We start from the raw sequence: 22,624 nt of genomic DNA, 5'->3' as shown, positions 1-22,624 counted from the left end.
CTATGTATCCATATAATAATTTAAACTCATAAAATACAAAAATTTAAAATAAGTAAATTTTTTTTTTTTTATATCTTTTACATGCTTTTCTATTTTTTATACAAGCCAATTTTACTTTTGGGTAGTTTTTTCATTTTGCAATTTTGGACTCACAAGGACCACTACTTGCACATGCTTGTACCTTTTGGTCTCCCATTCTTCTGCAACTAGCAATACACACAGAGGTATCCAATGTTGAAGGAGGAGTAAATCACTATAAAAGGAGGTTCAAACTAGTTTGCTTGATACCTTCAACACTTTCTACATAAATAAAACATTCATCACTTTTCATTTATCACTAGTTTGTAATGTTTTACTACTTCTCCATCTGTTTCAGTGTAAGAAATTATCAGTTCTCTAATCAACCCACTTAATAATGTTTAAATGTTTGCGAATTACATGTCTAAACAAAAGTTTAACAACAAAATTCATATATATTTTTAATTATTCACATTATAAATCAAGACTTTTTCTAGTTACACCCGTAATAAACCTAGTTACACCACGAAATGACTAAAATATCCTTCAAATAAGATAAATTTCCAACTGTATTCAAAATGCTTTCATCTTTCCAAAACCCAGAACACTTAGTTATCTCCTTCATTCAAACCCAAAAGGCGTGCATCTCCTTCTCTGAGACCCAAACATTTCTTCCAAAATTCACAAGGTTTCCTCATCTCTATAGTTTTTTCGACTTTCGTTACCCATAATCATTAACAAAATGATAAAAGACGAGAAAGTAGAATCACATAATTTTATAACCACAATTACTACAACCAAGAACAATTGGATTCGGAAGCGGCTCACGAAACAATAATAGACCAACAAGTAGTAGTTGTCATGCAAATTGAGATGCATAAAGGTTTGTAAATGAAATTAACGTAGCACACGTATACTAAATTAACGTAAACATAAGTTAATTTTAATTTACGTTAACTAAGTTTAAGCCTAAAGTTTAAACTGTTGCTACGTGAATTGATTTCACGTGAACGTCCGTTATTATTTAAAAACCGATTTTTTCAATGTAAGTAATCCCAAACTACGTAAACATACGTTTTTTTTAGTTCACGTATAATCCAAAATTAGAATTCAACGTTGGACAGTTCGCCATCGCAGAAGAAACAAAGAATCAGTAAAAAAATGGAAACACAAAATCATCCACTAAAACATTCTAATAGAGTATGAAATACCTTATCATTCAATTTTTAATCCTTTATTGTGGAATTGGTCACATGGATGTTTGTAAGAAAGACAAGGTGAAGATTTAGGGTGAAAGATTGAAAAAAAAAAAAAAAAAAGGTTTTTGAACAATTGAGATGAGTAAGGACAATTTTGGCATTATCATTAAATTTTACTTAAATTTGGGTGTAACCAGATATTTTTGGGGTGTGGTTAGAAAAACTCATAAATCAATCCTTTCCTTACTTAATATTCTGTAAATATTATTTTTTATTCAGAATCTACTTTAAACTATTTTTTGGTCAAAATTAATCTTTTTTTTCCCTAAAGAGCTCAATAATAAAACTCCCACACATAATGTGCTGCAAAAGTGAAGAATTGAGGGGTCAAACATATGTCACAACATATCAAATGTTTTGCAAAATTGTACCATCTAAGTAGTTTTATGAGACCAAAATTTATCAGTTATCCATCAAAATATTAAGCTCTATTTCAATTATAAACTATCAAAAGTTTTCTCTGTTTTTTTTTTTGAAGGAAAAAGTTTTCTCATTTATAAATTATCTTAGTTTTACATGCTAAAAATGTTTTGGACTTTGTCAATTTTCTTACTTATATTTTTCTCTTTTACCTTTCTCGCTCTCCTTTTCTAAATATTAAATAAAATGTCTCCTATTAAGTATTTTAATCGTGGTTTTTGTCCTCGTGAGTTTAACTTAGTTGGTAGGGACAATACATAATATATGCAAGGTCCGAGTTTTAACCCAGGACAACACAAAAAAAAAATCGTGGTTTTTGTGTTCGGATATAAACTATTGTAATAGTTTCTTTTATGTTTTTTTATTAAATATGTTTTTAATCGCTATCAATTTTTTTTATCAAGTTTTTTTTTTTTTTTTTTTTGAGGGAAATTTTATCAAGTTTTAAATCTACAAAATTGTTATGCAAATAGATTTAGTGTTCGTTGTTACGTCGATTTAAATTTTTGAATCATATTGTTTTTTTGCAATCATGTTTATAACTCTATAAAAAGTTCATGCACAAAAAATGAACTCAATATTTAATTTTGTAATCCAATTTATTTTTAACTTTTACCTTGAGTTTTTTTGCATTTAAAAAGTTCATATTTAATTCATCTCATGTTAAATGTTTTGTATACCTTGTCTAAATACGTAGAATATTTTAACATTTATAATATTTTAATCATTCACATTATATAATTAAATCCTTTGTTTGTAAAAAAAAATTAAATCCTTTGGCTACTTAAAATATTATAAATCTTATATTTTTTTATCCACAATTTATTTTAAACTAATTTGTTCCATACTTTTAACATTCTGGTTGTACTGTTAGCAACAAAAAATAATAATTTGGATTGTACTTACATGACCAAAACTCATTAGTATCAATCAAAATATTAAATTCCATTGGTCAAAAAAAAAATAAAATTAAATTCCATTTTAATTATAAATTATAAAAAAATTATATTTTAGAACCCCCTGTTCCTTACATTCTAGAAGATGTTTTAGACTATTTTCAATTTTCTTACTTAACTCATTATCATTTCTCTAAACTTTTGAAGTTATTTCGTACTGGTAATTCAAATTATCACAAACCCTAAAATATTAATAATTTTATAATATTTTGCCATACCTTTTAACTTCCTCATAAAATATGAAATTCCAAAATATATACATTCATTTCATTAATTAGTCTATGATAAAAAAAAAATCACAAGTCACAACTTAAAAACAAAAACAAAAGATGAAAAATTCTAAAAAAAAAACTGCAACCAAGGTTAAAAAATGAGTGTCTTTTTTTGTGTGTAGAAAATGAGTGTTTCATGTTAAGGAAAACCTTAAAGGCTTAATTAATCAACAAGTAAAAAACTAGACTTTTTTGTAAAAAAAAAAATTAAAAAACTAGACTTCTTACTTCTTTCTAAAGGGTTTAATAAACAACAAAAAAATTGATTTCAATGACACATTCTCTTTGATCATTAAACTAGTCAATATAAGGATCATGACTGCTTTAATATTCACTTGCAAGTGGGATTTACTTCAATGAACCCGTTGAAAAATAGGTTTAAGCCGTACAGCTAAGGCTTTTAAGTTTTTTATTGGTTTGCAATTTTAACAAGATTATATAGTCTCAAACAAGCCTATTGAGCTTGATTAGAAAGGTTTAAGACAATTTTCCATCACCTTTGTTTATTTCTAACAAATATGATGTTTCTTGTTTTTTTACTCTCGTCGCTCCATTATCATGTATCTTATAGTGGACTAATGAGAATAAGGGAACCAAAAAAGTCACATTTGTTAGAAATAAAATTAACGTGATAAAGTGTTGTCTTTAGTCTTTTAAACAACTTCAATGGAGCTGTTCGAGATTATATTAACTTGTTTAAACCACAAACCAGTGATATTTAAGAAATCTTTGAAGTCTTGGTCTCGCACTAGATAAACCTTTCTTCAGTAAAACCGTTAAGAAAAGAGTTATTGACAATGACATCAAGTTCAAGAAAACCCTACTTGTGAGGTGAGTGAGATCTAAAGTAATATTGAGTGACTCAATGACCGAAGAGAAAGTCTTGCTGAAAATCCATACCCTTTTTGGAGTTGCCGAACAACCATTGTCGTCTTCAACTAAATCCAATCAATTCTCAGGATGCCGATCTTAGGTCTGTTAAGGATCACATTTGTTTTATTTTTATATAAAACAATCCAAGCATTAAAAATAAATGAGTTTGAAACATGCGCTGCAGGATATCAAATGTTCTGCAATCTGCAACATTGTACCATCTAAGTAGTTTTATGAGGCCGAAACTTACCAGTTATCCATCAAAATATTAAATTTTATTTTAATTATATATATTTTTTTGACGGAACTTTAAATTCGTATATGTTTTGGTTATTATGATGCAAGACTATTACCTATTTTATTGAAGTTCTTATCATTCAAAATCTTGAGTAGTTATTTTATTTTAGAAAACTATCAAAAGTTTTCTCTTTTATAAATTATATGAGCTGCACATGCTATAAAATGTTTTAGATTTTTTCAATGTTCTTACTTATGTTATTATAATTTCTCTAAACTTTTGAAAGTATTTTATAATTCAAATTTATCATAAACGCTAAAATATTCATAATTTTTTTATGTCTGCCATACTTTTTTTAATATCGTCATAAAATCTACAATTAGAAAAATACACCTTCATTTCATTATATATTAATCTATAATTACAAAAAGAAAAAAAATTAAATCACAACTTAGAAAATGAAATTATAAATTAAAAAAAAAACAAGAATACAAAAGAAAAAAAAAAAAAAAATTGCTGTCGAATGGGAACACACGCAACAATACATACAAAGACCGTAGGCTACTAGGCTTGCTCTTTTTTTTTTCTTTTTTTTTTTCCTTTCTTCCATATGTATCAGCCAAAGAATAAATACAACAATACATGCCAAAGAAAAAAGGACAAGAGACATACAACAGTTAGAAAATTGATGTATAAACATTTGATACAGTTGAAAACCACATGTAAAAGACGAAAAACCTCTGCGGCAGTTAACTGCAGAATTTATGAAAGAACCGGCGGCAGTTATCTGCCGAGGAATCCATCGGCAGTTAACTGCCGATGATCTGTTATAAGAACAGAACATACATAGGAGTTTCCAAAACTCCATTCTTGCGTTTTTAGCTTCCATAGGTGCGAATTTAACAAAGCATAAGCCATTCCAAGCCAATTTCAAGCACAAAATCAAGTAAGTTTTTTGAATCCTATTGCATTGCTGTTTTGTGATTGAATAATAGTTTTTCTTGGTTAAATTTCGATTATAGAAGTTTTATTGATTTTATGATTTTATGATAGTTTAGGTTGTTAGAATTGTTAGGTTTAGGTTTTGATTTTATGATAGCTTAGGTTTAGGTTAGAATTGTTGTTAAAATTGTTTAGGTTTAGGTTTAGGTTGTTATGAATTGTAATAGAAGTTTTATTGAATTGTTAGGTTTAGGTTTTGATGAATTGTTGTAGAATTGTTTAGGTTTAGGTTTAGGTTTATGTTTTGATGATGGTTTATGATTAGGTTATGATTTTATGGTATTGTTGTTTAGTTTAGGTTTCGATCACCAATTTCTCTATGTAGATATGTATCAGAATCAGAATCAGGTTCAGTTGAACAAAAAGGAGGGTAATGAGAAGAAGAAAGCAAAATCGCCTGTGACATGGAACGAAATCGAATGCGATGGTTTCGTTAAAAAAAGCGATTCGAAGGTGCCGGTGTACAACCAGTCCAGGCTGAGGAGGACCGGCAGGACATGCTATTTTGGTCCTCAGCCAAAAACAGGTGCCCAAGGGACTGTCCAGGACAACCCAATTGACTTGTGTGACGAGGAAGATGATTGAATGTAATGGCTTGTAATTCCTAATTGTTTTGGATCTTTTTTATGTTTTTTTTATATGTCGCGTGCATTTTGCTACATTTTGCTTGACATTATGGTACTTTGAATAAAATCGCGTTTTGAATAATTTCGATTAAACTCGCTTATTGAATAATTTTGATTAAAAATTGCGTATTCGAATAAAGACTAATTAAATCTAACGTAGGGATGGCAATTGGACCCAGACCCTATGGGTACCCACAAAAAATACCCACAATGGGTAGGGTAAAACCGGGCATTTATGGGTTTGGGAACGGGTCCGGGTAATACCCACAAATTTAAATGGGTATGAGCACGGGTAAGGGTACTATACTGCCCAGACCCACAACCCCGCATATACATATCTATATAATATCATAAATAATTTATTTATTTTTGGTGTATAATTAATTTATTTATTTAGCTCTTTAAGCCTAAACCTAAACTTAAACCAAAAAACTTCTTAATACAATAACAACTCCATCATGCCGGTGTACAATTTTTTAGGGATATTTTGGATTTTTTTTATTTGACTAAATACTATGATTCGTAGTATTTTATGAGTTAATTTCAAAAAAAATTGAACTGTAGTTTTATTTCAATTGTGATGTTTTTTATTGTCTTTTCATAGTTAAAGTGCGGGTAATGGGTGCGGGTATGGGCACTTAGGTACCCATCGGGTATGGGTAAGGGGACTAAAGTTGTTGCCCACGAGGGTACGAGCATGGGTACGGGTATTTTTTACAAATGCAGGTATGGGGAAGGGCACTATAGTACCCTACCCATAGGGTACCCATTGCCATCCCTAATCTAACGTGAATTCGAATAAAAATTGCTTAATGAATAAATAAATTAGAAAAGTGAATAAATAAATTATTGTTCCATTTAAAACAACATGTATTATGCAGAATCAACTATATATGTTATCACGTCAAATTCTCTCATATAAGACGGGTCATCACATAAAGAATTAGGTGCATTCCGTAACACTCATCTTATATGAAGGAATTAGATATCATAACTAATATAGCTGATTCTAATAATACATGTTCTTAAATATGTCATATCATTACCTTACATTACCTTACATTACATTCGGGTTGCACCTTCAAACTACAATAATCGTCTTACCTCTGAAATGGGGTAAATTCAAACTGGCTAAACGACAGCTCTCAAACTTACACCCGGAAGTTCTATTGTTCCATTCAAAAGATTGAATTCTTGTTATGCTTGGTTTAAATAATGGTATTCAAGTGTCAATAGAATGAGGTGCATTCATTGACACTTCAATACCTTCATCTAAACCAGCCTAACAAGAATTTAATCTCTTGAATGGAACAATAGAACTGCCGGCTGAAAGCTTGGGAATTGTCATTTAGCAAATTTGAATTCCCATTTCAGGGTAAGACAATTGATGTAGTTGGAAGGTGCATTCCCTACCTAATCACGATCTTCTGGCGGAATCAAACTGCTGATAATATCTTAAGTTAATCTCAGCAACGTTACACGCATATCGATCCACTAGAACATGATGTGCTCCCAAAACATGCTCCTCACGTTATCGTCGTCCGTTAATTCCACCCAACTAAATGATATTCTCCCCTCGTCGAGTGTTAGATGTTTATACCGAACGTATTCCACCCTCCTCGTGTGTCCAGAGTTGCCTCCTTGGTTGAATTCATGCAGTTGATCCTTGAGACCTCTTAACGTTACACCAAGGCACCAGACCTTCAACCTCTGAGGTTCTCCGCCGTTGAATTGTGCATGAACGTCGAATATATCGGCCATGGCTTCAAATCTACACAATAATAAATTAAAAACAATCAATGAAAAACTCATTCAAACATTTCATCAAACACTTGGAGTGCAAATTTTACATAAACCCTAAAAATCATAAAAATAACCCTAAAATGTTTTACTCTAAAAAAAAAACATAAAAATGCAAAAAGTATAACAAAATTATTCAACTTATATCTACTCTTAAAATAAATCATATACTCTTACATGTAAATCTATTTAAAAACTAAAATAAAAAAATAAACATAAAACACCAAAATAAAAAAATAACCCTAAAATTTTAAAAAATAACATAAACATCATGCAAACATTTTAACTAAATTAATCAACTTACATCTACTCTAAAAATGAAGAGTAAATTACACTCCCCTCCCCTCAAAGATGCTTGAATTACACTCCCCTCCCCTCTTATGTTAAAATATACACTTTTTTTTTGATAAGCAAGGAAATAGGCAAGCATCAGGAGGCATCGTCGACATCCCAACTAGGTTGGCACCCCGAGAGACCTCCCTCCTATGCCGCCCATCTCAAGAAATTTTATTAAAAAAAGGGAAAAATATTTACAAAAGGAGGGGGGACTAGGCCAAAACCCTCCAGAGAAACAGAAACGAAAACAGAAAATAAAAATACAGAGGAACAACATAAACCGCCCACAAAAGGCTACGGAAACCTATAATTAGGTAACCCACATCTGTCCCTAAAAAAATCAATCTTTAACTCCTCGGGAAGAGTGTCAAGCCAAATTTCACCCACAATGGAATGACCCAAAACAGCTAATTTATCCGCACAGCAGTTTCCCTCTCGGAAGATTTGCGAAGATATAACCTGAACACCAAGATTACAGGCATTGTGCCATCTGTTGCGCAACATAATCGGAACCAAAGCTGGATTGGAGAAGATCCGGAGGGCACTGGTGGAATCACTCTCCAACCACAAGTTTCTCCAACCAAAGTGGGCAGCATATTCCAGAGCCAAGATAATACCCATAACTTCAGCGAAGAAAACAGACTGAACACCAGCATTACAATAAAAAGCACCTCGGAAAGTCCCTAAATTATCACGGAACAGCCCCCCGCAAGCGGCATTCCCACCAATCACCGAACCATCGGTATTTACCTTCAACCACGAGGGAGTCGGTGGTTTCCACAAAACCATAATAATATCTTTGACTTGACGACAATGAGGGGAAACCGCAAAAGAATCAAGGAAAGAGGCATCAGAATTCAAACACTTACCTGTCGAAAGATTCCCGGACATAGCAATATTAGCATGAATGCGAATTTTGGCTGAATGCAAAGATGGAGTGACTGTTGTGAACCGAATGGAATTCCTAGCCCACCAGATAGTATGGAGCGTGTGTAAAATTGCCGCTAAATAAATGTCAGATACCTGAGAAGAGCACCTGAACGGCCTACAAGATAGAAGTGTGTCTACTGAAGTGCAGTCAATAACATAATTTAATTTACCACTTATCCAATTCCAAAGATTCAAAGCAAACAGACACCGAAGGAAAAGATGATCCGACGATTCATCCGCAGACAAACACAAACTGCAAACCGACACAACAATGCATCCTCTGACTCGAAGATTCTCATCTGTTGGCATCTTACCATGATGTAATCTCCAAAAAATAAAATAATGAGAAGGAGGAACAGCCGGGCACCAAATACGATCAGCCCAAGGCAACAACGTAGATGCTGGACGCATAAAAGAAACATCCATTTTGGACGTCAAAACACCATCTGGAGCATGTACCCAAACAAAAACATCCGGAAGAAGCCCTGTGGGAAGGTGTAAAGAGCGCAAGCGGCTTTGGATGTCTCCATAACCCCTTAAAGCCGAAGGTAACACCCATGCACCATTAATGATAACATCCGAAACTTTCCCATGAAGATGAGTATGAAAAACGGGTTCTAATTGGAGTAAGTCCACCAAAGTTTCCCCTAGCCAATTATCCGTCCAAAAATTAATCGACTCTCCATTTCCAACCAGCCACAAAGAGTGCTCCAATACCGTGCCAATCTGCCCTTTAATACCCGACCAAACCGAAGATTTGAAATAATGAGTGATCGGTTTACCATTCTTGAAATAACGCTTCTTGAAAAGAGATGCCCATTGCGACTCATGAGCCATTAAATTCCACGCCAACTTCAGAATTAGGGCTTCATTGATCAAACGAGTGCGTTTCAAATCCAGCCCCCCTTCCGACCAAGGACGACACATAACCTCCCAAGAAACGGTACACACCTTCCTAGTTTGAACATCACCGGACCAAATAAAATTTTTCAACCAAGAGTCCAATAGCTTCAGCAACCGTCGAGGCCAAAGATATATATGAAATGAGTAAACCAACATGCCATGTATTATAGATTTTACCAATAGCACCCGACCCATTATTGAAAGAATGGCACCCTTCCACGTTGCTAATTTATTACGAATCTTATCCGTAATCATTCTAAAATGCGCTACCTTTGGCTTCCCTTGAAAAATAGGACATCTAAGGTACATGAATGGAACTGATCCCACACTGAACCCCAACATATTTGCAATCATATTTGTCCGGGACACAGACATTGAACCTGCGAAGAAACGACTTTTGATATTGTTAACAATCTGACCGGAAACCACTGAGTAACTATTGAAAATTCGAAGCAGCTCCCTGATGTTACTTTTCAAACCGGTACAAAATATCATTATGTCATCCGCATACAACACATGAGTTGGAAAAGCAGTACCCCGACAATAAGACATGGGATGAAGGCTGCCACTAGCCACCGACTTGGAGATAGCTCTACTAAGGACTTCCTCAGCCAAACAAAATAATAAAGGAGAAAGAGGATCACCTTGTCTAACTCCACGGGCACAAGAAAAAAATCCCACCTCCTTTCCATTAACTAAAATAGACAGACGAGCTGAATTAAGAATAGTCAGAATCCAGTTGATGAAGATTGTGGAGAAGCCGAAATTACTTAGGACCATCATCAAAAAATTCCAATCTAAGGTATCAAATGCCTTGGATATGTCAACCTTAAGAGCAATGTTCCCACCATACTGATCTTTGTCAAGAGCATTAATCGCTTCCGAGGCAAGAATAACACAATCAGATATATTTCGATCTCTGACAAAGCCCCGTTGCTCCACAGAAATAATTCGAGTGGTAATCCTAGCAAGCCTGTCCGCCACTATTTTTGTAATAATTTTGAAATGAAAATTAGCAAGGGCAATAGGGCGGTAATCTCCCATAGAACTGGCATCTGGGACCTTCGGAAGTAACACAAGCAAATTTGAATTAATATTTTGAGGCAGCACTCCACCATGAAAGAATTCTTGAACGGAATGAATCACATCTGAACCAACAATGTCCCAATAAGTTTGATAAAAATGTCCACCAAACCCATCCGGACCCGGGGCTGAATCACTATTAAGAGCAAACACCGCATCTTTGATGTCCATACTCGAGGGAAAACGCAGCAGCATTTGGTTATCTGCGTCAGTCACTAATGAAGGAATTGTCTCATCAACCAAAGCATTTTGTGCACAATTATTCTCCCTGCTGAAAATATCCTGAAAATAAGATAAAATATGCATTTCTATAGCTGTGGGATCAGTAATAACATTATCACCATCCTGCAAAAAAGCAATAGATTTTGTTGCTGCTCGGATTTTAGAGACCCGATGAAAATATGCGGTATTGCGATCTCCACTGACAAAACGCTGATCTCTAGCCTTTTCTCTCCATAACTCTTCCTGAGAGCTTAACGCTTTTGTCAACATAAGTTGTGCCTCAAGGTCTTGCATGTACAGCTGATCAGAGAAACCATCCGAATCAATTAACTGCTGAATTCTGTTTACTTCATCCATGGCAATTTTAACTTGTCTGTCAACATCTCCAAACACCGTTCGGTTCCAAAGCTTAAGTGCACTTTTTAAATTCCGTAATTTCGCTTGAAACCGAATCATTCCTTGGCCTCGAACACCTTGATTCCATGTATCCAAAACCAATTCACGACAACCACTATGTGAAGACCAAACTTTAAAAAATTTGAAAGGAGTAGCGTGCTTCACCGTGGAGAAGACAACCGAAACCAAGAGAGGATGATGATCTGATTGATGCCTCACCAAAGCTGAACATGAAATATTTCTCCAAAAATTAATCCAATCTTCATTACAAACAGCTCTATCTAACCGAAGAGCAACATTTTGATTACCAAATCTGCCATTTGTCCAAGTAAAAAATGATCCCAAAGTTGGCAAGTGATTCAAAATATTCGCATTAGTCCAATGCAAGAAATCCTCACACGACAAAGATGGAGGAGGTCGCATGCCCCTCTTCTCATGGGCTCCTAATACTGCATTAAAATCACCAAGAAATAACCATGGCCCTTGAAAACAACCTTGTAGATGAGTAAGATCAGCCCAAAGATGTCGACGACCAATGTAATAAGTACTAGCATAAACAGCAGCTATGTAAACAGTAGACTGATAACACGAGATTTCCAAAGCTATACATTGATCAGAAATAAAAATAACTGTTGCACTGACATCATTCCCCCAAAGAGCCCAAAGGTTAGGCAAAAGAGAACCTCTATTATTAATGCAATATTTATTAACACCAATTGACGGCCAATACCAAACTGGAATATTCACAAAATCAATCTTGGGCTCCGCAATAAAAATAAGCATAGGTTTGTGAGTCAAATAAAAATCTTTTAGAGCAGTGCGAGACTCAGAATTACCTATACCTCTGATATTCCAATAAAGAATATTCATTGATCAGACGGCTGAGAATCACCCCGAGCACGGGGTTTGGAAGGCTGCCCTGCTAAAACGTGTTGCACCTTAAGTTTTTGCTTCTGATTGAGAGTGAGAACAGGCAACAAGCCTTCGGATGCTTCTGCAGCCGACCTTGCATCATACTCCCGGACTCTCTCCCACAATTCCACACCAAGTTGGATATTCTTGCTAGGATGGGCCTCTTGTCTCTGTATAATATCACCCTGATCTGTAGGCATACCGCCATCAAAGACACTAGAATCTGCCGCAACCGAAGCTGTATTTAGTGGTTGTGAACCATCTGAGGCATCCACCATTTCCAAAACTGGCCCATCAGGACCAAGTGTATGATTCGAAGTAGTATCTTTAGGATGCCCTGGCAAATTATCCAGCTTCTCATGCATGTCATCATGCTCAACATTGAATGGCCTTGGAACAATCTCACGAGCACCCATGGGACTCTCCTCCAGCTCCCGAGGGCTCACATGATCTTGCTCCACACCATCCTGAAGTGGTTCAGAAACCTCAACAACCACTGGATTCACCAACGACGTCTGAGTTGTCTGGACCACCCCGTTAGGTCGTACGTCCTCACGCCCAAGAGGGGATGAGTGTGTACCACGCACATTAGATTCCTTGGGACTCTTCCCCAGCTCCCGCGGACTCAAATGATTGTGTTCCACACCATCCAGAAGCGACTCTGTATCCGCAGTTACCAAGGGGTTCTCCAACACCTCCCTCGGTATCTGAGTCAACTTCGCCACTTCTACGGATTGCACGTCAACGTGCGCATTAGGGGAAACATGCTCAATCACTGGCATACTACGAGGCAACTCCGTAGGAGTAATCAAATCAAACACATTGTGTAAAGGGATGCTGAAGGTATTAGATCTATCAATTTGCGGAATAGGCACAATATATGAAACCACCGGCTCCACCTGTGTATTAATTGGCAAAGATTGGTTAGGAGGTGAAGCCGGTAGAGCCAGTGATGAGACCAGTGAAGTAGGAGCAGCTGAAGAGGAAGTCGGAACCCTCTGAGTCGTAGTAACAGTTGACACCACCGGAATATGGACCCAACTCTCTTTGGTGCCATTTGCCGAAGTTGATGCACCCACCTCATTGTTACTTTTCTTTTGTCGAGGAGGGAATTTATGTCCAGCCTCAGTAACCACAATCTGTTTCCCACGATCATTCTTGTCCTTCGGAGGTTGCAGATGCAACCAACGACAAGTTGAGACACCGTGTCGAATAGAATAACAATGCTGACAAAATAACGGAAGCCTCTCATATTGCACATCAACCTTGAAAGCGAAATCCTCCCTCTCATTTCATCATAAATTCGTTTTGAAAGGTCAATGTTGACAAGAATTCTAGCATAGTGCCCAAAAGTACGGTTTCTAGTTGGCCCATCGATATCAATTGGAGTCCCAACCGCACTTGCAATTTCCTTCAACGTTCTCTCCCTCCAATACTCCTGAGGTAACTCCATCAACCGTATCCAAATCGTGACATGTGTCTGCTTTTGCGTGTGATACTTAAAGTCTTTTGTCCACTGTGAGAATCTTAACAAACCTGGCTTGAGATTAACCGTACCTACTGCCCATGTTTTCCGATAATCTTCCGCCGATTCAAATAGGAAATCATAATACCCCTTACCGAGAGGGACCATCTTCCAACCAGCCGTTGTCTTCCATAATTTGGCAATTTTAGAACTAAGATCACGTGCCGAGTATGGTTTTTCTCCTTTGTTAAGGGTTAAACGAGCCCTTAAAGCATGCTTACAATCTTCAACTCCTTTAATGTACTCCTCCTGACCTATCTTAATGCTCAAAGTATCACCTTTAATGCACGGGGATGGATAGGGTTTGTCAATATCAGCTGCAGCCCCTGTGAGTGCTGCTGCAAATGAGATAGGTGCTGCTGTTGTAGTATGTACCGGTGTTGCAAATTGCACCATTGCAGAACGTGATGTTGCTGGTGCACAGTCAGACACACACGGCCATTGGCACGTGTATGCCATCTGTTGCCGTTTTCAATTTATCAGAACGATTTTAGTAATGAAGCACGCAATAATCAACCTTTGTAATGCACAAATACATCAGCGCGGTTGCACGGCCTCACTTGGAAAAATCAAGCTCTGGAAACTAATAATGGCAACACAATTCGAATAGAAATAGAGAAATCGCAGCAGACAAACAGAAAACAGAAAACCGCAGACAAGCAATTCCAGCAGAAAGCGATACAGATGAAACTCGTGATATCTCTAGTAATGGGAAACACGTGAACCAACCTTTGCAACACCCTAAGGCATCAACACGGCTGCGCGTTCTCAAAAGGAAGAGAAGTCCGTTAAAATATACACTCCCATCCCCTCTTATTCAAAACATATTAGAAAACTTTTCACTCCCCTCCCCTCCCCTAAGAGAAGCTTGAATTACATTCCCCTCCCCCCTTATGTTAAAATCTACACTTTACTCCCTCAATATTTCTTTTTTCTTTCAAATAATCTAGAAAAATAATAATAATCTAACACACTTCGAAAAAATAGTATTGCGGGTCTATTTTAATGTAATAAAAAATTAAATACATATTTTTCGCTATTTTTTATTCACAATTTCATTAACATGTAGTTTTAAACCCTATTATAAAATATGAAACAACCAAAAATAAAATTAAAATATGTGAAAAATTACTAAAGACAATAAAACACGGTTATTTAGAAGTTAATTTTATACTCTAAATTATCAAATCAATTGTAAAATATTTAAATTTAATTATCATTGACATTTAAATTATAAAGAAACGAATTAATTTTTTTTAAATGATGGTTGAAAATTATTATATATCATAAAAATATTTGTTTATGTTAAAATAGATTAAAGCGTAGTGCATATTTAATTATTAAGGGAGAGGGCTGTAATTCAAACATCTTATAAGGGAGGGGAGTGCAAATTTTATATTTCAAGGGAGGGGAGTCTATATTTTAACATAAGAGGGGAGGGGAGTGTAATTCAAGCATCTTTGAGGGGAGGGGAGTGTAATTTACTCAAAAATGAATTATATCATATAAATCTACTCAAAAACTAAAATAGAATAAATAAACTCAAAATCAACTCAAAAACTACAAAAAAAAAACATTTATAGCAACTAAAATATAAGTTAATAGCACTATGATTATTTACTTGTGATTTTGTTTAATAAATTTGGTTGGGGTTTTTAAAGAGATTTGGAAAATTTTGGAGATTGAGAGTAATAATGGATGAGAGAGCTTCTGCCATATTTGTATCAGGAGCGCATCGACAGTTAACTGCCGATGGATTCCTCGGCAGTTAACTGCCGTCAGTTCTTTCATATATTCGGCAGTTAACTGCCACAGGGGCTTTTCGTCTTTTACATGTGTTTTTCAGCTGTATCAAATGTGTATACAACAATTTTCCAACGGTTATTATCTCCATCCGATACAAATAACTTTAGTCCTTTCTCATTTCTCATCTTCCTCATCTAACAAATAACTCAACCTAGTTATTGTGAGTATAACAGAGAGAACAAAGAGAGAGCGAGAGAACTTTGATACGTGTATTTGGTCCCTTAACATATTTGTTATTTTTATTTTAGCCTCATAAATTATTAACGTTACGTTTTACTCCTTTGATGAATAAAACCGCAAGTGCACGGTTCTACCGAAGTAGTAAAAAGAGAGTATCGTTCCAACAGGGAGTTGTTCAATTTGATTAGCTTTAATTGATGATTAGAAAGAGTTTAAATTTCAAAGATGGATTTTTAAACGGTTAAAAAATAATAATAATAAAAGAGCCTTAGGATTATTGGTTCATCTTAACGACAAACCCTTCACAAACAAACCCTAAACCTAAACTTTATATTGGACCTACTTTCTAAAGACAAGTTTCTCTTAAGCATATCAAAGTTTCTCTCGAAATCATTGAGTGTGTTTCTCTAGCAACCACGCCTATTCGCATGGTTGATTGCTATTAAAATCCTTGAAGAACGAAACTTTATGTGTCTCAAGGTTTGCTAGACTATTCTCATGTTTCACAATCCTTGTCTAATTTCACTTGTTCCAATATCAAAGCTGCGCCTTCGCTTTATGAATTGATATTTGCGATGATGAATTAACAAATACTAACCCTTCGCGATCGCTTTATGAGTTTGGTATTTGTTAATTCATTATAAAAATGGTGAAATTAGATTGGAAAATAGATTTATATAAAATTAGAGTTTATGGTTTGGTTTGATTAGGATTACGTCATTAGACTTATCCAACAATCCCTAGACAAGAAGAGTATACTCATTCATGTTCATCGTAGACATAGAAGAGAAGAAGAAGAAGAACATAAATAAAATAACAAGAAAATAAAGGAAGAACTTTTATTTAGAAAACAATTGTCACTATTGAATTCTAAGAACAAAAGATGCTTTTACAAACTAGATGGCTGCTCTATTTATAGTCTAACATTGAATTGAGCCCCAAAAATAAATCACTAAAGTGTTGCACAAGAAACCATGAGCTCCACGTCAAGAATACTAAAATAGGCAGCTTTGTCGAAGATGCAAAAGCAGCAAAAGGGCAATATGGGGCGCGCAACTTTTATATTTTTGTACAAGATCTTCAAATTCCTTGCACAAGATATTTTGGTATGAGATTTTCATATTTTTGACATGAATCTTTGCACCAAATATTTTTGTATGAGATCTTAATACTTTTGACACGAATCAGCTCCAATTATCCTTTCTTTTGCTCCAAGACTCCATCTTTCAAATATTTGTTCCTAAAATAAAATAACTTGCAAATTGCAATTGAAGTAAAATAGTTCTAGAAGGAAATAAAAACATATTAAATCTAAATAAAATAAACTTAAATATTAAATAAAAGACACTAATTAATGACTCATTATTGACTCATCAAACTCCCCTATACTTGAATCTTTGCTTGTCCTCAAACAAAAGGCATAAACATAGCAGCATAAACAAGATTAATCATATGACAATAACAATTAAAAACTTTTGTCTCCTCCAAGGCTTTATTTTAAATGGACACTAATCACAATTTCAAGCATTTCTTATGATCCTATTCAACCCAACAACAAGTCTCAAGTGAGTGTGTGTGTGTGTTCTGTCCAGCCCTTTTCTTGCTCCTGTATAAGATAGATATTATGAGGAAACAGGTTCTAACCTTTACACTAAATCAACCAATAAAAGTTCTTTCTTCATTTCATATAAGAGAGATGGGAATATTTATTTTTGTGGCATATTTATTTTTAATATTAGGGGAGTGGGGCAGACGCTAGTAAAGAAGTTACCCTTGATACGCCATTGCATCTGTGAACATGTGTTGGTTGTAAGGTGACAATCCTTGTTTTAAGGAAAGCAATTACTTGCTTTATTTACTTTGGGTAATTTTTTAGATGCCATTTTTTTAGAAGGATTACAGAAGCTACTTTTGTTTGTCAAGGAAAACACCACCTTCACGCGGGAAGTCAGTGAGGGAGTATCCTTTCCCCCCTAGAGTCAGTGATGTCCCCTTTATAGATATATTTGCTTCCGCCCCCCCTAAATTTGATTATTATTTCCCACACTAACTTATACTACTTTTACTCTGAAAACTTTAAAGGGTTAATTTACCATTGAAGTTAGAACGTGCTCTTTAAAATACATATCCATACACTTACTCAAAGGCTGCAACTATGTGCTTTTCTCATTGGAGAGTTTTCACAATAAAACAAGATGTGGGTATAACAAGAACACTTAAAACACAAGAAATCACTTTCATGTACAGGAAACAACCATTTGGGAAGAGACAACAAAAATAAAATTAACAAGGGAGTGACACGTGTACATAAAAAACATATAAATACTCTATTACTTTTTATTGAAAATATAAAAAATATAAATTAACAAAAGCAACTAAAAGTATAACAAAACTTGTATATTTAATATAAAATACACAAGTTCCGATACAAATTTACTATTTAAACTTCTTAATATGCGCAAGTTTAACATGTGCAAGGTCTCAGGAGTGTGTTCCTTCGCAAGGTCTCAGGTTCGACTCTCTCCGGCGCCAATTTAGGTGGGAAATTTAGCTTCTTAAAAAAAACATGTGCAGTGGACTCCCGAATCAAAAGAAGTTCGATTTGATTTGTTTGGTTTGGACCTGAACAAAAACTTTATCTAACCAATCGACACCATTTTTTTTCCTCTGTTCTCTCTCTCTCTCTCTCTCTCTCTCTCTCTCTCTCTCTCTCTCTCTCTCTCTTGTTACCCTAGCCGCCGTAACCTCCATAACCGCTCACCTTTCCTCCTCTAATCCAAACACGTTTTCCATCATGTAGCCTCATGCAGGTGGTGAACGCGATCCTCGCGGCTTCACCACCCTCACTCTATGTTCCATCGTGTATTCCGGCGCCGTCTGTGCTCTCGCCGGTGGTGTTTTTGGATCTGCAACCACACATCTCATTTTTTCAATACCACAACTTTTGATTTTGTGAGCACCCTTCGATTTGTTCTCAAATCCGTGGGTCATTGTTCTCCTTGTCGGAGTTGTTGAGTCTCCAGTGACCTCTGTGCCGCCGTTGACTTTGGTCATTTTGTGGTGGGTTCGTCCTTCCGGATCTTCTTTTTGGTCATGCTTCATGGTTGTTCTCTTAGATAATACCGTGTTGTTGCGGTTTCTCTGGCGGAGTGTCTTCTCTTTTGGTTATCCAACGGTTTGTTTGCTTTTATTTTCATTTCTGTTTGGTTTTCTATTGTTTCGAGAAGATGAAGATTGGTGGTGATTTTGTTCTGACTATCTAGTTTAGTTGAAATTTTTAATATGGTTTGTCTGGATTTAAGATTTGGTTCTGCTTCTGTTCATTTGTGCGATGTTTGGTTGGATACCATCCCTCGATCTGGATTCAACAAGACTTGTTTCGCCTGATGTTGCTCGAAGGGGCTAGGTGCGTAGACGCTTCGTGTTGACGGTAGTTGTTTATGTCGTACCTTTAGGACATTATCTGCTACGGTTGCTTTATGCGTCGTCAGTGGACTGCTTTGCATATCTGGTCGTTTGTTCATCCCTCGATCTGAACTACGACTGGATTGTTTGGCTCGAAAGGACGTTTATTGCTTGCTGATATTTGATGGGAGCTGCTGGAACTTGGGTCGTTTCTGTGTTGACAGACGATTCATATGCCTATTTAGAAGCCCTAATTACTCACGCTACGTTTTTTTTTTGCAATTCGGTTTCACACTCATACGTGGGTTCGCTGGATTGTCTGTGGCAGTGATTTTTTAGGGTTGTTGTTTGTTGTATACCACTTTGTACTGTAATTGTTGTATTTTGATTTGGTGGTTTACTGGTCAGGTCATTGCCCCCCCAGTCTTGTACTTCCTTTTCTATTTTAATTTAATTTCTATTTTGTCTAAGAAAAAAAGTTTAACATGTGCAAACTTGTACACGGTAAAAAAAATTCATATAACAAAAGTCGAGTTCTATTATTTTAGAATTTTAGGTGTTTCAAAATATATTTTTTTGACAAAAAGATGTTTTAAATTCATTAATTACATAACGTTTAGACCAATATCTTTTTTTATTCTTATCAAAGAAAATAATTTTTAGACTAATATATTTATATCTTGGGAAAAAATAATGTTTAGTCATCATGTCAAAAAACTAACGTTTAAACTAGTATTGATATATCAACACATGAGAATATACATTCTTTTTTGCGTACAAGGGAATATATAATCTAACTGTTCTAAAAGAAAATAATGTTTATACTATTTTTTTAGATCTTTCTAGGGTAGAAAAATAATAATTTGTGAGAGAAGAAGAACCAAGATTGAAAAAAACACTAAAACGTAGTGTAAAAAAATTTGAAGAAAAAAAAAGAAGAGATGAAACAAAAACCAGTAAAGAAAAAAAAGAATAAAATATGACTAAACAATTGAAATGAGGTAACGAAAGATTTCATTAGATTTTTTGATTTAAAACATAAAGCACATTAATTGAATGTGGGGTGAGCATGTAAATAACCAAAATATATTCAAAATATGTAAAATGTAATTATATGTGTGACTTATCTAATGTAGTTCACATTGTTCATTTTAATTGGTCCACATCAGCAGGGGATAACTTACCCATAAATTTGGAAATGGTAATCTAGAAAGAAAAAAAAACCTAAATTGTTCTTATAATTAGGTAGTAGCATTAAATGTTTCTAGATCTTTCTATGTGGAGCCTTACAAGAGTAATATAAATAGGGCTCATCACCAAGTATTTAGACATACATAAGCATTGAAGAATTCAAATAATATAATCTTTTCTTTGAGAATATTAGAGAGTTTCTCTATTTTCTCTACCTTTTCTTTTGTCCTTTAGCCATGAACCAATAAAATAAGTAACAGATGTTGTTCCAAGTCAAGTATAATACAATGTCTCGTAAAAAAAAGTATAATACAATGTCGCCTTCACCCAAATCTATTACTCACCTTTGGTAAGAAACCTACCACAATTATCACTAGTAGCTAAAGCAAATATACAAATGGGATATTAAAAATTAATCCCTGCAGCACAACACCAAACCAATATTAAAAAAAAAAAAAACACATCCATAAAACAGCAGCAGCAACAGCTAGCAAATAAGCCACACCCAACCTCAGAACACTCCAAAAGGAAACTCAAAAGTAGAGCAACACCTACTTAACAGAGTAAAACCATTCTGTCACCTTCTACCCAACACCAATCCACCACAACTATAAGAACATTTGTTTAAGATTGTGATTATAAAGTAATGAATATATATTGACCGTTATTGGGTATTTCAGTGATCTTAAAAAGATTGTTCTTGCCAAACGAAAAGCAAATGAATAACCAAATGCAGAAAACCTCAGGAAACAATTTCGATAACGAGAAGTCTCCCAAAAGAGTAATGACAGATATAAATAATTAGAACAAGAAGGACCCAATCCAAACCAAAAAAAAAAAACAAAAGCATCCCTCCCGCAGTAAAACAAGACTGAAACTAAAACAACAGAAAACCATCTAACCGCCTATCAGAATCACTCAACACCATCCGAACATAAGGAATATGTTATGCACAAGGGCAAACATGACATTTCTCAGCTAGAATCAGAAGTTAAAAAGGGACACTTGGCAACAGATCCCACTTTACAGGAACCTAGACGTGGCAATAGAGGCAGGGTTCCTAACAAAAAATATGAGAAGGACTATGTTAAATAGGAGGAGAGGGGGTAAGGACTAGGTGTGGAATGTTATGAGTGAAAACCGGATCTCTCTTCTCTCTCTGAGCTGTTAAGCTTTCTTTCTTTCCAGTAATATTCCTCCTTTGGGTTGTAACCAATTTTTATCTTTGATTCACAATTTTGTAAGAGAATTGTACTGTTGTTTGAGAATTGTACTGTTCTTTATTCGTCCATGTAGCTTAATCAATAAGTCACTGATCCGATCTGAAGCATGATTGAAGGAATGACACGCCTTGCTTCAGTATATAAAGGAGGCTGCAAAACCTGAAGAATCATTCAAGACATTGTTTTACAAAATAGAGTTTTGTTTAGGTTTTGAGTCTTATATCTTGTGAGCCTTTCGTGTATCATCTTGATGCATGTTTAGGACTGTGCTTTGAGTTGTAATACTGTGCACTACTCCAAAGCTTATAAGCAAGGAGCTAGGTAGATTGTGAACTGCATCTAAGCTTTTAAGCTAGGTTGCATGTTGTTATTTTTGAGGGTAACCTCATTTGATTTGAGTATGTAATTTGGGAATCACAGGGGATTGTGTTCTGTTGTAAGGGAGTGAGATGTGATCTCAGATCTAGGAGTTCCTAGGTTGAAGTCTAAGTTGGGGTAGATCCTAGGTCATAAGTGCAAACGTGGTTTGCTGAGAGCTTTTGAATACGGACTGCACTAGTGGATTTCCTTCCTGGCTTGGTAGCCCCCAGTGTAGGTGACGTTGCACCAAACTAGGTTAACAATTTCTCTGTGCCTCTTTTCTTTCCTGTATGTTATTTTGCTTTATTATGTTTATGTCTGTTAGCTTAATGTTCTAAACATCATATACAACATCTGTTGTTCTGTGTATTGTATTGGAACATTGTTTGGAACATCGTAAGTCTAACGTGTCAAAATAACAATTGGCATCAGAGCAGGCACCCTGCCTGTTATTGGGTGACATCAAGAGGAGATTTGTTCTGGCAATATGGAGAAAGAATGAGGATTCGTTAACAGACCACCTCTATTGGACGAAACCAATTATGACTACTGGAAGTCACGTATGAGTGCTTTCCTTGAATCCATTGACAGCAGGACTTGGAAGGCAGTGTTGAAAAGTTGGGAACATCCAATGACACTTGATAAAGATGGGAATAAAACTGCAGTTCTAAAACCTGAAGAAGAATGG

General features: G+C 35.2%; 1 protein-coding gene and 1 pseudogene across 1 annotated transcript; both read right to left on the bottom strand.

Moving 5' to 3' along the window:
- Positions 1 to 7,961: 7,961 nt before the first annotated feature.
- LOC146926558 (uncharacterized) lies at positions 7,962 to 12,204 on the bottom strand. Its single transcript, XM_085708089.1, has 3 exons — positions 9,904 to 12,204; positions 9,125 to 9,681; positions 7,962 to 8,764 (listed from the first exon to the last, which is right to left on the bottom strand). Exons 1-3 carry the CDS (start codon positions 12,202 to 12,204, stop codon positions 8,095 to 8,097), a joined length of 3,528 nt encoding a protein of 1,175 aa, XP_085564215.1. The 3' UTR covers positions 7,962 to 8,094.
- Positions 12,205 to 12,222: 18 nt separating this feature from the next.
- LOC146926557 (uncharacterized) lies at positions 12,223 to 14,230 on the bottom strand (annotated as a pseudogene).
- Between the last annotated feature and the right edge of the window lie 8,394 nt (positions 14,231 to 22,624).

The sequence above is a fragment of the Medicago sativa genome, chromosome 4 (assembly GCF_051527215.1).
Source record: "Medicago sativa cultivar Bolivia chromosome 4, Bolivia_mono, whole genome shotgun sequence".
Lineage (NCBI taxonomy): Eukaryota > Viridiplantae > Streptophyta > Magnoliopsida > Fabales > Fabaceae > Medicago > Medicago sativa.
The sequence above is the reverse complement of the archived record's forward strand: the minus strand, read 5'-3'. Positions and strand labels throughout refer to the sequence as shown.

Coding starts and splice junctions, on each gene's coding strand:
- LOC146926558 (XM_085708089.1), bottom strand. CDS start 12,204: ATGAATATTCTTTATTGGAATATCAGAGGTATAGGTAATTCTGAGTCT. Junction 9,682..9,903: donor TTTTTCAAGGGAAGCCAAAG/GTAGCGCATTTT, acceptor CAAACTAGGAAG/GTGTGTACCGTTTCTTGGGA. Junction 8,765..9,124: donor TTTATGCGTCCAGCATCTAC/GTTGTTGCCTTG, acceptor CTGGTGGGCTAG/GAATTCCATTCGGTTCACAA.